Below are 16048 nucleotides of genomic sequence, written 5' to 3'. Positions count from 1 at the left end.
AAAAACAAAAGTAAACATATTACCCCGCAAAAAATGAATGAAAACGGTACTAGTACTTTGTATTTTATTGCCATACGTCATAGCATTTTTGACGGCATAAAAATAACGGACGAAAACGAACGATGCATTTTGAAAATGTTTCCGTGCCGTTGTCTAACTTTCGTAGTTGTCATGGATTGTTAATAATTTATCCTTTATATTTTGTTAGTTAACCTTTTTCGCGTTTATTTTAAAGTTTTGTGTATTTAGTTTCGTTATTAGCACTGAAATGGCGAGTCCACTGGATATTTTTTACGAACTTATGTCTAAAGAATCAGGATCCATAATATCGAATCTGATTGAAATTGAGTTTGAGGTAAGTTTGCTGTCAACGAAAATCTTCATATTATAAAACTAGAATTTTTGCCCGTCTTTGCTTGGGATCAAGTTAAAATACATTTGTATTGGTAATAAAAAAAAATATTGTTCTGTTATTTTAATTTTGTAAACCTCGCTATGTGGAATTTTGAAACACGTCGTTACAACTTTCCTTTGAGGAGATCGTCGAACTTCTAAGTAACGCCTGGTAAATTTTATGTTGAAAATATACAAATAAAATTTGAAATTGCTTTTTAAGTGTCGTTTTCACGCTGCTGTAGCTTAGCGATTGAGAGTTGTTCGAATTTAGATTTATATTTCGGTAAGACAATCCCATGAAAACTTTTACATAGGAAATAATTTAGTTGACATGGAAATAGCATTTTAAATGTTGATTCTAAATTTCACATCGCTACCACTTACTGTTAAATAGATCAATTCTATATCGGTGAAGGCAGAGAAAATTTTGACGCTTGAATTGCACCATTGATCAGGAAATTGTATCATAAATTACACGTCCAAAATTCTTCGCCGCCATGCCTCGACGTTTTGGAAGAGTGCCTGTGACAGACAAACTAAAACATAATAGAATAAATGATTACATTCTCCAAGGTTTCTCAATTTGTTTTAATATTCCATTTCAGAAAGAGGTAACATCATTAAATGCTTTACAAGATCAAGCTGTCACAAAATTTAAACTCGAGAGGGCTAAGCTTACTAACAAGAAACAGAAACCTCCCAAAAGGAAATTAGAAGGGATTGATGAAGGATATGACGAAGGTGAGTGGATTTATTTCATTTGGCATTATCAACATTAGAAGTTGACATCTACACCCAAATTTAGCATATCGCTAGCCCAAAGCGACGGTCGAATTAACCCGAAATTTCGAATTTCCACATGCACATGCTGATATGTTAATAAATAAATGTTTCAAATATTAAATAGTTAACTTATGCGAAAATATGGTATTCATAATCTACTCCAGTTGGACCCTTTGCTCACCTCAAAACCCCATTATCTTAGAATATGTTCTTCAGAGATATCTCACTGTTGCTTCGGGCTAGCAATATCGACGGTGGAAAGCCTATTTGACTAACGTGTGTATCAAATAAACTTTCCACCATCGATGTTTTGTTCAAATAAACCCCAATATTGCTTTGCCCTAGTCTGAATTCTTAAAATTTATAAGAATACCATATTTTCTAGTTAAGATTTATATCATCGTTTCTACCATATTTTCTAGTTTAGATTTATATCATCGCCTCTCCATCCACTTTTTCCACAAAAATGGCGATGACTTGATTTTTAAATAGGTTCATTAATGAAAAAATGTGTAAATTACCACCCGTTGAATAATATCATATTATTTGTTTGAGTCATTATCAGGTGGATTAGAAATTGTTTTATCTATACATTCAACTATCCTGTACCTGCAAAATTACAAGTCGTGCATTTAAATCATAATATTATTTTAATGCACGGAGACCTGTTTATTTGTAACATTCATGGAGGAAGATACAAATATGTGTTTTAGTGATTAAGTTGAAAACCCCGATTTTGAAGGTACCTAGTTGTAGTAATTACCCCGCGATATGTTTCTCAAATAAAAAAACCAACAGCTAAAAAGATTTAGGGTGCAAATTTTGATAGATGCTAAAATTGAGGAAGGCTGAAAAAGACATGGCATGACTAAAACCAATGAATACTTGAAGTGATCGGCGATGGAGAAGATGTATGAATGTCGAGGCATTCTATTCTCTCTGCCTACCCTTATGGGCAAACGGCGTTATGGTTTGTTGTTGAAATAAAAAATATGAATAGAAATTCACACATTACTCGTTATAGATGGAACCAAAAAGAAATCCCGTCCTTCACGAGAGAAATTATCCAAGATGGAATTAGTTATTGATAAAACTTTCGCATTGGAGAATCACCAGCACTCGACCCCAAATAAAGACCCAGAAGTGACCAATCAGACAATACAAGTTGATGATACAATGTCGGTAGACAAACCACGTACTAAACGTAATGCTTCTGTTTTAGCGACTGTTATGAATAATAAATTGGTGAGTAACGCTTCAAATCATTATCATTTATTCTTATCGCATTTCCTCTCGCTTTATTCCCTTTTCCCATGAAGACTAGTATTGATATTGATTAATTTATACACATATTACTAGTTCTACTTTTGTATTTATACCTAAGCAGGAGCTTGTCATGTGTGTGACACAAATGACTTTTACTCAATGTACCAATCTTAGCAAAGAGCTTCGGTTATTCCCAAGAACTAAGTGACGTGAAGATGTCGTTGGTTTACAATTTTTTTGATAAAATTGAATCTTACAATCATTAGTAAAATTATAATTTGATAATTAATCCCCTAATAGATTATTGATAATCAACAAGGTTTAAATATCAAGATAATTATGATTACCATCTTACAACAGAGATGGAGAACATTTTAGAGAAGGGAATTTGGTAGTATACACATTTCCAACAATTATGATCTGTCATTGGCTGAGTTCACGTTCTCCGTTCTTCCTATTCCCACGCGGCTGATTGTCAGACTCAACTAGTGCATTTGAAAAAACTCTCATGGCCGATCATTAACTTATTTAAGTTTATTAAATACTCGTATCTTTTTTTACAGTTTTAGTCTGTTATTATTTGCCTTACTAGATAAGTTTGTATTGATGCAGAAATTAATTTATTTTTAAATATTTTGTTTCATTGGTTTGAATTTTTTCATACATTTTTTTATCCTGAATATATTTTTCAGAATTTTAAGGTGATTCAGTGATATATTTTGCAAATTTTACTGACTAACCAAAACTCAGTAGGCAAGAAAACAAACATTTTTTAGAACATTGTTTGAGATTTTTTAGACATAAGAAAAATCTGATTATTATTTTATTAAAAGCTCAACTAAGTACGCCTTTAAATGTCATGCCTATTCAAAAAAAATTAGGCCCTCGGTATCAAAGATGGCCAAACGCTAAAAATAGTATCAAAAGCGGCCAACTGTATATTTAATACTGAATAAAAATTGCGTTTCTTGCTATGTTAATCTTTAGGTTAATTGTTCAAAGTGTTAATGGCACCAAATATCATTAAAAAAAATATTTACAAAAAATATTTAAATTAAAAAGTGCTATTACAGATTTTCGAAATTTTTCTCAAAAATATGTATGGAATCGTTTGACCATCTTTGATGCTGAGGACCTCAAGTCTGATTCCTCTTTAATTTAATAAAGCAAAAAGTTTTTTTGTCCTGTAAAAAGAATGAAAACTACTTACTTGTTAGCTAAGCGAAGATATGTTGTTACTGTTAAAATCTATCTTTATCGACATATTCAAAATATTGTTAATCATTTTTTCTATGTTTCCAGTTGAATGAAAAACTTAATAATAAAATGCGACGGCCGGGATCTCGAGAGATAAACAACCAAGATTTGCTTTTGGACAAATCACCCTATGTCCTGTTGAATGATGCACTTAAAAATAATAACATGCTGCAGAAATCATCTTTACCCAAGAAAAACTCCATACTGAAGAATGGGCTTACTATAAAAATGGATACTACTTCTCTTGTGGAAATAATGAATGCGATGAGCCCAGATAAGGAGAATAATCCAAATACTATGAATGTTGAAGATGTTACACTTAAAATAAATTCATCCTCTGGAAATGGTGATTTATCTTTTTTTTTTATATGATAAAACGATTTTGAAAAACTTAAATATATATGTAAACAATATTATTTGACCTACCCTTAAATACTTTACTGGAGACAAACATGTATTGTAATATTTTAGATTTGATTTTTTTTTATGACAATTTACACACACAGTGTTCTGGTGCCAATTCCATGTGAAATCTGTTGGGCCCGTTGTGTTGCAAAAATAAGAATTAGGTATTTTTTAAATAAATAAATTTAATATTAAATTTAATGTTTATTTTTGTAATGCAAAATAATAATAAAATTTATACATTGAAAACCCACTATTTTTATTATTCTAAAAATATGTGTATTTTATTTATCTTGATGTTGATTACTTTGTTTTTTTTCCACCACAACATGCCAGAAGGCCCAATTTCAGTAGCGAATTACAGAACAGAACACCTAGACTTGTGAAAAACATATTTTATTATTGTGATCTCACTGGGAATCAAACCTGGAATCCTCTGTGCGTGAGGTAAACGTCTCAGCTATTACACCACAGACCACTAGAAAACGGAAATCGAGCTGTGGTAGAGCGAGGTTCGAACCTCGGAGCTTGGCTCTGTAACATTTCATTTCTTTAGCGCTATGTAGGGTTAGAAAAAGCTTTTCCCCAATTGATATGTATATGTTTTCATTGCTGGTTTGTTTTAGCCACTCTTATTAAACATGGTGACGTCTCTATGAAGTCAGTATCACCTTCCACTGTGCTTAAGACTCGGAACACTCGATCAGCAGCCATTAACTTGACGGATGTTTCTACACAGAATGAGAATGATGCTACCATAATGCCTCCTCCGGTGATGCCCATTAAGAAATCCAGTAAATATTTATTCATATTTTTAAAGTTACATCTGTTCTATGACATTGGTTTTATATATCATTTTTAAGTTCCTGTAATAATCATTTATTACGAAAATAAAAGACATGTGATCCTTAAATCCACAAATTTGGTCAAATCCGAGGCGCAGATATTGTGTCTGTAAGAAAACAATCGGCAGCAAGAATGTCCCAGTATGTTAGTCAAATAAGATTTACTTAAAATTATCGACTACAGTTAAACCCTAGAGGTGATTTTCACATAAAAAGTGCTATATAAATTATCTAAATATATATATAAACAGAAGTGAAGCATTAAAAAAAATAAGGATGTTTTGATATATCCACTCATATGGATCCTCTGAGAAAAATGTCCTTGAACATCATAAAAAAATATTAAATTCAATTACTATTATTTAGAATTTTTTATCTTTGTTGATTTTGGATAAACAGATATTATTATTTTATAATAAAGGTACTAGTGTTAAGTAAATAACAGCATTTATCGATACTATTCCTGGCCGATTACCTTTCGTTCCCATCCTTCCTTTGACCCATCCTTATGGTACCTACCTAACATCAAGATAGAAGATATTCAAAATTAGAAGATTCGGATTTAGAACAAAAACCAAACAACATTTTTGACTTGACATAAAATCGGATAAAAAGTGGTTGGGATCGTCGCGCGTCGTGGAAAACATTGTTATATTTTATAGTTTATTTTGTCATCCAGTGCCAGAAATTGAAGAACATTCAGATTATATTAAAGGTAGGTATCCATTCCATGTTCCTATCCTTTCTCAAATATTTCCCATTCACAAAACTGAATGAAATTCGATTTTCGTTAACAACTAGTCTTAAAGATATCGCTGTTCCTTTTTTTAGTTATTTGTAGATTTAAGTATCACAATTTTTTTATTCCTATAATTATTTAGAGGGAACTTCCACCAAGAATTTTCACTAACAAACTTGAATGTTTTTTTTTTTGTAAAAATTATTGTTTGTTTACTATAGAAAGAGGTCGCCCCTGCCGTACCAAGAAGACAAACAATGATACAGCAGTAGATTCGGAGGATAATAATGAAGTTAGCCAAAACACTTCTACCAGGAGTTGCAAAAATGTTTCTTCAAAGATTGTTGACACATCAAAAGGTGAGAAGAGCCCTTACTTATATGATTTGGAACCTTTATTTTAATATGATATCTCTCACTATACATATAAAAAGTTGTATTTATGCAATTAACCTGTCACCTGTAAAAACACATCATTTAAAATCTTTCATGCGGTCAATCTTTTTGCTGTTTTGTAAGACCGGTTTTTATGAATAATTATATGAAATTTTAGTGGCAGATGAGTCTATGGGTCGCTGTACGAGAATCACAAGAGCAAGCTCTAGAAACAACATCTCTATGGAACCTCCACCTCCCCCACCACCGCTGGTCGAGAAGCCGAAGAGAACTCGCACGAAAAAGGTGAATAACTATGGTTATTCATTTTAATAATTTTCATATTAAACGCAAGCATGTCAAACATTTGGTAGGAACGATGGTAGCAGAAATGGTGTCAAGAATCAGGCATATAAAAATAAATTTTTTCCCTTTTTCCTACTGAACCAACTAAATTGATATACATTACAACCGAGATTGAACATTTTGGAGAAGGGATATAAAAATTCAGGCATGAACAGAGTTTATTGCCTGCCTTTGGTTAGTCTAAGTGCATTCACCATTTTGTTGATGTTTGAACATCCATTTTTCTTTGATTCTGTTTTTTGAGAAGTAAAAGAACTAAAACATTTATTGACCCCTACAAACATTTTGACATTGAAACCATATTTTATTGTTTGATTTTTCTATTGCAAATTTTTTAATGATTTGCTTTTTAAATTATTTATGAAAAATAATAATCTTCAAGTTATGTGAATTTTCAGGGTAAAGCTGCCACTATAAACAAAAGTGAACCCGTTGCTGAGACCGTTGAAATAACTATTGGCATACCACAGATTAAACTTCTTTCCCGAGTAGAATGCAGCAGCTCGGACGAGGAATTCGGTAAATGTCATTTATTTCTAAAAGATATTGACCGTGTTCAGGTCAAAGGCTTCAAACCGCAGCCCTGGAAAAAGCAGTATCATTATTTTGTGGTGTTGTTATTGCGTGTATAAACTGACTCAGGATTGAAAAGATAAGTTTTGGATTACGTATAAAACATTTATTCTATAAAGTACACACTTGAACACCAAAATTCATTCAAAAGGAATTTACAAAATAACCACCGGAAGAAAGGCCATGTGGTCAGTCAGATTGCTTTATGGAAAATGCCACGAGCTGTCGTTGCTCTTGTCCCAAGTTTGGAGTTACATTTTAAAATTAGGTTCATACAAGTATTGCCAACCGCAGAACGCTTCAGTGTTGACAACCTGACAGTGTTCGCTGGATGGCATTCTGATCCTAAACAATTTTAAATGGGTTTTAAATCATAAATTAAAGGATTTAAGTCAATAGATGTTTGAAGTTCAAATCCTTGTTACGCATAAGACCTACGCAATTAGATTGAAACACATTTGAAATTATGAAACTGCTTTTTCCACAATTCTGATTTGAAGCCTTTAACCTGAACATGGTCGATACTGTAATAATTTTTTATTTTTTGCACTACAACAGGCCAGAAAGTCCAATTACAGTAATGAATTACATCACAGCACACCCAGGCTTGAGAAAAACCATATTTTAATTTTTGTGTCCTCACCGGGAATCGAACCCTGAACCTTCTGTGTGCGAGTCAAACCACTACACCACGGATGCTGCGGATATATTATAACAGTGATGGAGAACACTTTTGAGAAGTTGATATGAAAGTTTTTTCTGCGTCCAGGCGGAAAAAGATTACAGTTATGTGTGAAATAGAACCGGAGCCCCGGACGAGTGTTTTCGACTCGACGACTACTCTCGGATATAAACCATGAAAAATGAAATCAAGCAGTTATAAGTCCACATTGTAGTGTAGCGATTTGCGCTTTTGCCTGCCATGATTGGGGTCCTGGGTTTGATTCCTGGCAGGGTGGATGTGAAATATTGGTTTTAGAGATGTAGTGTAGCGATTTGCGCTTTTGCCTGCCATGATTGGGGTCCTGGGTTTGATTCCTGGCAGGGTGGATGTGAAATATTGGTTTTAGAGATGGTTGTACACTGTAGAGGTGGTAAAAAAATTGTAACTGCCGTTTTAAAACGGCTAACCTGCCGAAACACCTAAAACAGTTTCACAAAAATAAATGAAATCGTTTTTTAAAAAAACTAAAACTAAATCACCAATCGCAGAAGAAAATAAAAAAAACATTTCGCTTAGCGCGAAAAATTCAACGCCCCGCGGCATTCCGTACCGCGCTTCGCCCTAACTTCTAATCTTTATACATAATACCTACTTACTCATGTTGTAATCTCCCAAGGAAGAAGTACATACACATATACGCATGAAAACTCCCCGGCCTGTCTCCACTCACCTGCGCAGTCCTGTGATCTTGTCCATCCTTATTCCGAATCATAAAAATCTAAATTTTAAACAGCACGAAATCGTTAGTCTTTACAGTTATAAAATAACACCAAAAACTGAAGGTGTTCCGACAACGGAGTAGCAAATTAAACTGAAACAGTGTCATAACCAGTTGTAACTTTTAAGACATTTTAAAAGAACGGGAAAACTTCACTGTTTTAAATAAACTGTGAGCCTACACCGTTTAAAAAAAACTGCGTTTTAAAGAAAAGTTTGTAGATTTTTTTTTATTTGATTGTTATAGAACAAAAGAAAAAGCAGCGGCCAAAGCGAACACGGAAGGGGAAGAAAACCGCTACTCCAAAACCAGCATCACCTCCACCTGCTGAAGAAATGTAAGTTTTGTTTTTGGATAGTCACTCAAACATTTTTATTTATACCAGCTTACAATGTGCTCTTGCTCTTGATAAAGTGTGTTAGTCATCATTACTACATTAGGTGTTATATTAACTTATCATTGGCTGCTTAGTACAGCGAACAGAGCATCCAGTAATCAAAGTGATGCTGGCCGGTTCTAAGTTTAGGAGAATTTTGTATCTTTTACCTACATATGGTTGTCATTTAAAAAAATAAATAGGATATTCAAAAATATATTAAATAAGATAACTACGTCGCACGCACCATAAATAGCCAAACTCATATAAAATATCAATGATTTTAAAAAAAGCTTTTCTTCCTGATTCAATTTTTAAATATATTTTTTAACCTCATAGCAATCAGGTAACATTTACATGGTTTATTTTAAAGAAGCATTAATTTTAATTGTACTGTTTTTTACTTTATTAATTTGAAATATGTTACACAAGGAAGTGTCTTATGACATAATTTATTGTCAAAAAATATAATATTAATATTTAGTTTGACCACCTTTGTTTTTGTCCTTAATCGCATTATTTATTCATCTCGGCGTGGATGTATAGAGTATATTTAAAAGTTCTTTTGAAAAATCCCCTGGAGCATTTGACGAGATCTTTTTCTATTATGATTTATAATAATTGCTTAGTTATGTTCAAATCTGGGATATTTCCTAGTTAAATCTCAATGATTATTCGAGCAGCGATCCTGAGGAAGAAAAACACAAATTGATCGCAAAAATGTTAAATGCCAAAATATATTTTTAAATATAGCACACTCACAGAACAAGCCCGATGCCAAGACTCAGAACTCGGAAATCCTCAATTGTTGGCAAAACCGCCTCCAAAATAATTTACTCGTATTTTTTAGTATTCACTGACCCAACTCTTCTATCATGATTGAATGACTAACACCCAGTGTCATGATGCATCCCTTTATCATGCCTAATGTTTAACCGTCAGTGCAAGGCATTCGTCGCCATTGTTCTCCAGATCGCCGTCGCACTGTTGGCAAATTGTCTGAACTGAGCAAATAAAATTTTTGATTTACCAGAAAATACAACTTTTCCTCAATCTTCCCCTGCGCAATTATATTTTTATTTCTATAAATTCTAAATGTAAAATTATAAAATATTTTTTGGTCAGTCATATTTTCTAAAAAGTTAAGTATTTTCGTATTTGAAATAATTGATGCTAACCATTATTATTCTTGTTTTAGACCTGATGTAGCAGATACAGTAGAGAAACGTCCTTCTAACGACAGCGGAGTGAGTTCATCCGGCCGTTCCAAAGCTGCAGAGGAAAATGAGAAAACCATAACACCAGTGATTACGAACGACGGGGAGGTGGAGAACCCTACCAATAGCATGCGCTCATCCAACAGAGTTCGTTCCAAGAGCAACTCCGTTGTCTCCTCACCTCACACCCCTAAGAATGATTCCTATGTTGTGATGAAACAGGAACCGCCCAACTCCAAGAAAAAGACGGTAAGTCATATTCCAAACTTTTTTTTTTTCTTTGTAGAAATCTATCGCAATATAATGTCAAACTATAATAACGAATCTTTATAACATGTTTTTTAAAAAAAAAAAAAAATGTGACTGCACTGGGGTGTTTATCTCTCGTGCTGAGTATTATGGTTTTTACAGAAATCAAGACCCAAACTTTTCATATCGTATTACATATCATATCCGCAAGATCACCCTTTTTTATGTGATAAGTAATACATAATTAAAAAACACCAGTTAAAAAACATAAGAAATTAATGTAGAATATAAATACATATGTAGGTTTGTGTGTTTTTAGCATGAATTTTATTCAGTTTTTAAAATATATTTTAATAAATATTCTACATTAATATTTTTACAAATAATAGGAATAATCTTAATTATTTTATAAATCAATCCTTATAGATACATAATACAATAAAAAAACATTCATAAATGTGATAATCATCACAATTATTTAAGGCATTTTATTTTCTATGATCAAAATATCAAGAATGTTACGTTACTTCAGTTTTTTTATAGTGCTAATCAATTACGGGAGTAAGTAGGCACAACAACAACAATAATGAACTATTACGCTATATTGCCGTAGGCATTGCCAGAGAATAGAACGCCATAACTTTTTGTCTTTGAATACAGGCCTTGCTTCCTTTACATTCATACATCCCTTACACCCCTGCCGATTTTCTTGACTGGACATGTCTATCTTTAAGTATTTGTTGGATTTTTTCACACCATGTCCTTCCAGTCTTCCTCGATTTCTGCATCTATCAACATTCGCATCTTTTTAGCTGTTCTTTCATTATCCATTCGCTCTACATGTCCAAACCAATGCAGAACCCCTTTCTTGATTTTGTCGATAATGCTTATCTCGGCCTTACGCAATACACGGTACTCGACATTTGTACACCTATCGTGCATAATTTTAGCACTCATTCACCCGAGAGGTTGTATTTTGACTGCATTCAGCCTACTTTCATCCTTGTTTTTCCAATTCCATACATAAGGGTCGAACACCAGGACTCATTGTGAATGACTATTTTCGTCTCGTAGTAGGTAACTCTTAAAATTAACACATCAGTCAAATGGCGATTTTTATGCTAATATATTTTGAAAACAAATAACGAGTGGTTTAATGCGCAATATATTTATAACATAAAGGAATTAAATTTTATTTTATTTCCACTGCATCATAATAAAATGTTCAATAAATCAAATTCAAACAATTATTTGGCATGCTTTAAACCATATTCATTTTCCTCAGGGCGTTACTTATAAACCTGGTATAAATTTGAACCGGGCTGAGGTCCCGTAGCTAGTGTCTCGGACTCCGATTCAGAAGTCGGTGGTTCGAACCCCACTCTACCACAACTTGATTCCCTCTTTCTAATAGTGAGTTATTTACAACTCATTGAAAATGGCCCCAAAAATTTTAATATTTGTGTAAATTTTAAGACTGCAAATATTTGTTTTTAAAAGAAGGTAGTACCCAGCAGTACCCTATGCAACACTAGTTGCGGATAGGGAAATTATTATGAAATATATTATAATAATGTGAATGCTTATGATATTGTTATTTCTTTTGTCAAATACATAAGTTAATAAATCTCGTAGATTACCAGACCTGTAGTAATGCATTATTAATACAGTAAAACCTCATTTTTACGTTCCTCGATTTTTTATTTTCCCGCTTTTTACACCGAAATGTTCAGACCCATTTTTCTTCATACATTCTCATACAAATATTTCCCCCAATTAACGTTTTTTATATTTTTCAAAACCCCGGTTTCATGCTTAAAAAAAATCGGAATTTATTTAATGTGGCAAAAAATCTAAAATTTTGTCGTAATAATGGTGCTACAGCCCGCGCGCCACCGCGTGTGCCACGCGAATGAAGAATAAAAACAACTAATAAAGGATTTGTCTTAACCCAAATTCAAAGCAGTTGCAGTGTAATTGACCTTTTTGTTCAAGTGTCTTCCTTTAGGGTTAGTCTTAGTTTTCATTTGAACAAAAACATCATATTGACTTGTACAAATCACGATACACAGTTGACAAATGTTTAGAAACAATAAAGTTTTAATAACATTAAATTGCGATGTTTAAAACATAACAATAAAAATATTTAAAGTTATAAAAAAGATGGTTTAAAAAGCCGCGATTTATATGACAATTGTTTTTAGTAAAATTTCCCAACATCTAGAGGAAAAATTATTTTATGCAAATTCAAAATTCTATTTTTGTTTATTTTTATTTACACATAAAATAATTTTAATATGCTGTTTTTAAATAAAATAAAAAAAACAGATTACATAATATTGTCTAAACAAATGTAAAAATATTTTTAATAAAATCAATGAAAATAGGTTAAAAAAATATTGACAATTTCCACTTATCACCGTTTTCAATTTTTTTCTGTATCAATCACTATAGTGTAGAAAATGTTTATTTTTATGTTATTCTTATTTTTTTCCATACATTTTTTATTTCCTCTCTTCCTCACCTCGTTTTCCTCAGTTTTAAACTTTTTTTCTTGCTCCCTTGAAAAACGTAAAAAGGGGGTTTTAGTGTATGTTACACTGCTGTTTATACAGATACAGTATGTCGGCATCTTTTATCTGACTTAATCTATTTCTAATATGTAGCTAGATCTTAGACCGTTATATTTTCATAATAAAATACCGTATTTCACTTTTATGGCAATGGTGTATTATATATATCAAAATAAATGTACTCTTTAGATTTTGAAATGTCAATGTAAATGTGCTGGGAATTCAGAGGAGTTTCTTGTTTTCAAGCAATGAACAATAACCGCAGTATTAATAATATATCAGGCATTAACAAATAATATTACCTTAGTGAAACATGTCGACTTTTACAATTTCACTGTTTCCGATTTTGTACGCACATTAGGTGTAAAGCGAGAAAAAATACTACAAAATGTATTCATAAGAACGCAGATATTTTATTTTAAGAAAAGAGGTGGATAAAAAAAAAAAAAAAACTTTTTTCACATAGGATTCATAGAACTTCCTGCAAATGTCAAGCAATTTTAATATTATACTATTAAAATTAACGATATAATACTGAAAAACATAAATTGCCAAGCTGTTCTTAAATATTCTATAATTTTACAATAGTTTTTTTCTAAACATCTTGTGTTTAAAAAAACTTTTAAATTTGGTTGTTTACTAAGAATGAATATTAATTGGTATTTTGTTGTAGATGCCTATATTACAAAGAATTACTAATTTTTTGGAGTCTATTAGTTAGCTCAGCTATTTTTTTTTTTCTTTATTTCTAGTATTAATACTATAGAAATCTCTATTCCTTTGAAAATAATTAATATTTTTGTGCACGTATATTACATTCCCATAAATATTGAAGAATAAGAAAGGCATAGTGATATTTCTTACTTATAAACATTGCCTAAGGGTATACCCGGTATAGAGCTGGAAAAGCGACCATACAAGTTTATTTCATGCTTATTACCTGGCTCCGAGGTGGTATACAATGGAATAGACTCACAATCTGCTATATGTCACATTTTTCTGTTGTAAAATGGATTGATTGTATTCAAACTATTTCGAAAACTATCGTGTATCATTTATGTCTATAAAAATTATGCTCAAATTTACACGAATCTAATGCAGTATTAAAATATTGTCTTTATATATTTATGTACATTTTTATAAATACTTTATGTGTATCGACACTTATCACTTTTTTCAATAAAAAAAAAAGTATTTACATACTTCGGGTAAATTTCAATATTGACCCAAGAATCAAACTCTGTTTTTATCAATTTATAATTATTTTGTTGATTGACAACAAATTTGATTTATTTATGTTTTATGAGTTATACATATTATGTACCATACTATAATTCAACTGTAATATTTGTATAGAGCGGGTGGCTTAAGATCGTCATCCGTTTGTATTGTAAAGTTGACAAGCCATCATCTTTGTGTTTTCCATAATTTTCCTTTATCACCTTAAATCTATTTTCATTTATAGGTTCTTGTTTATGCTTCATCATTGTGTATTTGGATCTCTCTGGTGGAAATCTGAAAAAAAAATATTACGTCAGAATTAATCTTTAGCATAGATTGAGTTAACATGAAATTCATATGTCTTATAAGTAGACTGGCTAACAAATAAGAATGCGGACATTCATAAGGTAACAATGGTTTAAAAGTGAAAAAACATTTCATTTTACATACCATGATAATGAAAGGACAAAAATACATTAAAAATTATTTATAGTTTGAGAAATGCGTTCAATATAAAAACGTTAGTAGACAACGTGCAGTTTTTTTATTCATTCATTACTCATAGAAATTAAGGAATATAATCCCACTTTATTTGCTCTAAATTGAAATTACTTTCTGTGAAAAGCACATCTATATTTTCAAATAATAATTTGCACTTCCCATATTACTTGGCTTGTCCTTATGTATACTATTCATATATTTAAGCAGGAAAATGATATCTAATCGCTTCAAGCGTGTCATCGCATTCGCCATCAGAAATGTTAAAAAATAAAATGACTTTTCGATGAGATCATCAAATAATGCAATTTCCTGTACCCAATATTTAGCTTTAGACATGGTCAGCATATTTTTCTGTCAACAATCACATGTCGCCTACTACTGCTTTTTATAATCCTAATTGCTAAAATATTTATGGGTTTTATTTTTATAACTTAGTATTAACCATTGACATAATACATAATCTCACCCGCGCGTAGCTATTTATATTGTAGCAATTATTTTCCAAAATACATTTGACAGTGATACATCATTGTCTATTTTATTTGAAATATTTGAGCAGTTTTTGTCTGTGTTAGCCAGAAATCTGTACCCACCTTTGTATGATGAGATTTTCACTGGCTATTCTGTCGCTCAAATCGTCATCTTCTCCGCCCCACTTTTCAAACTTATTTGAAAAGCCATTTATTGCTTTGTACTGCTCCGCTGTTATCGCCAAAGCACCGCCAATCAAAAGTTTATAGGGCAAATTGTATCTGTAAAGAATAAGACTCACGTTAAATAAAACCTCACTACAACAGTCTAAAGAGTTCTAGTAGAGAGAGTATTATGCTCTTACCGGGAATCGAACCCAGAATTCTTAAAATAAATAAATTACTCTCATTTTACCCATACTATGACTGGTTGATAGACTTTTATCACGTTATTGATTTATTGGTTCAACTTTTGTACATTGGCGGGTTGGTTGCCAAATGGCAATTAATTTCTTCCATCCAATTAGTAAAATAAAAGGTGTTTTTTATTCAATTTTAGTTTCTAAACATATGCGAGAAAAGAAAATATAAAATAGATACTGAAATACAACAATCAATAATATGTTTATATGAAAAAACTCATTTTGATATTAGTCTTCAATGGTAAAAAGGGAGAGGAAAAGAGGAGAGATCAAGGAAGAGAAAGGAAATGTTTGTTAAGGCGTCATTTAAACAAAGCTACTGCAGAAACATCTTTGATAGTGGATGGGAGATTATCTATTTAATATAATTTTTTTTTTTATTGGGCTTATATTTATAATTAGCTCTTACCCGCGGCTCCGCTCGCGTGGTATTAGCGAGAAATTAGCTAGGTAGTTGATTAGTTTTGTCGTTCTCTAGTAAGAATTTTATCAATGGAATAATGTATTTTTTCAGTATTAAAAGTAGCTTGTATCTGTTGCCGGTCTTCCAAATATCACTATTAAAAAAATATG

The 16048-nt window shown here is 31.8% G+C and overlaps 2 protein-coding genes across 7 annotated transcripts in view; one reads left to right on the top strand and one right to left on the bottom strand.

The window, feature by feature from the left end:
* Window positions 1-121: 121 nt before the first annotated feature.
* The window catches only part of Incenp (Inner centromere protein), a 64783-nt gene continuing 48856 nt past the window's right edge, over window positions 122-16048 (top strand). For both annotated transcript variants that reach the window (XM_088223940.1, XM_088223939.1), the window contains exons 1-10: window positions 122-355; window positions 1002-1137; window positions 2204-2424; window positions 3748-4048; window positions 4734-4901; window positions 5913-6050; window positions 6244-6371; window positions 6830-6950; window positions 8693-8783; window positions 10021-10288. In XM_088223940.1, the coding sequence (XP_088080066.1) occupies window positions 269-355; window positions 1002-1137; window positions 2204-2424; window positions 3748-4048; window positions 4734-4901; window positions 5913-6050; window positions 6244-6371; window positions 6830-6950; window positions 8693-8783; window positions 10021-10288 (1659 nt within the window). In that variant the 5' untranslated portion in view covers window positions 122-268. The remainder of the gene's footprint in view (window positions 356-1001; window positions 1138-2203; window positions 2425-3747; window positions 4049-4733; window positions 4902-5912; window positions 6051-6243; window positions 6372-6829; window positions 6951-8692; window positions 8784-10020; window positions 10289-16048) is intronic.
* LOC148283125 (beta1,4-N-acetylgalactosaminyltransferase B-like) overlaps window positions 14105-16048 on the bottom strand; it is a 36251-nt gene continuing 34307 nt past the window's right edge. For all 5 annotated transcript variants that reach the window (XM_088223943.1, XM_088223942.1, XM_088223941.1 and 2 more), the window contains 2 exons: window positions 15177-15335; window positions 14105-14376 (listed from right to left, as the gene is read on the bottom strand). In XM_088223943.1, coding sequence (XP_088080069.1) covers window positions 14190-14376; window positions 15177-15335 — 346 coding nt within the window. In that variant the 3' untranslated portion in view covers window positions 14105-14189. The remainder of the gene's footprint in view (window positions 14377-15176; window positions 15336-16048) is intronic.

Source organism: Micrasema longulum, unplaced genomic scaffold (genome assembly GCF_059751315.1).
Source record: "Micrasema longulum isolate JH-2025_06_02 unplaced genomic scaffold, ASM5975131v1 h1tg000260l, whole genome shotgun sequence".
Taxonomy (NCBI): Eukaryota; Metazoa; Arthropoda; class Insecta; order Trichoptera; family Brachycentridae; genus Micrasema; species Micrasema longulum.
Note: the sequence above shows the minus strand (reverse complement) of the source record. Positions and strands in the feature narration are given on the sequence as shown.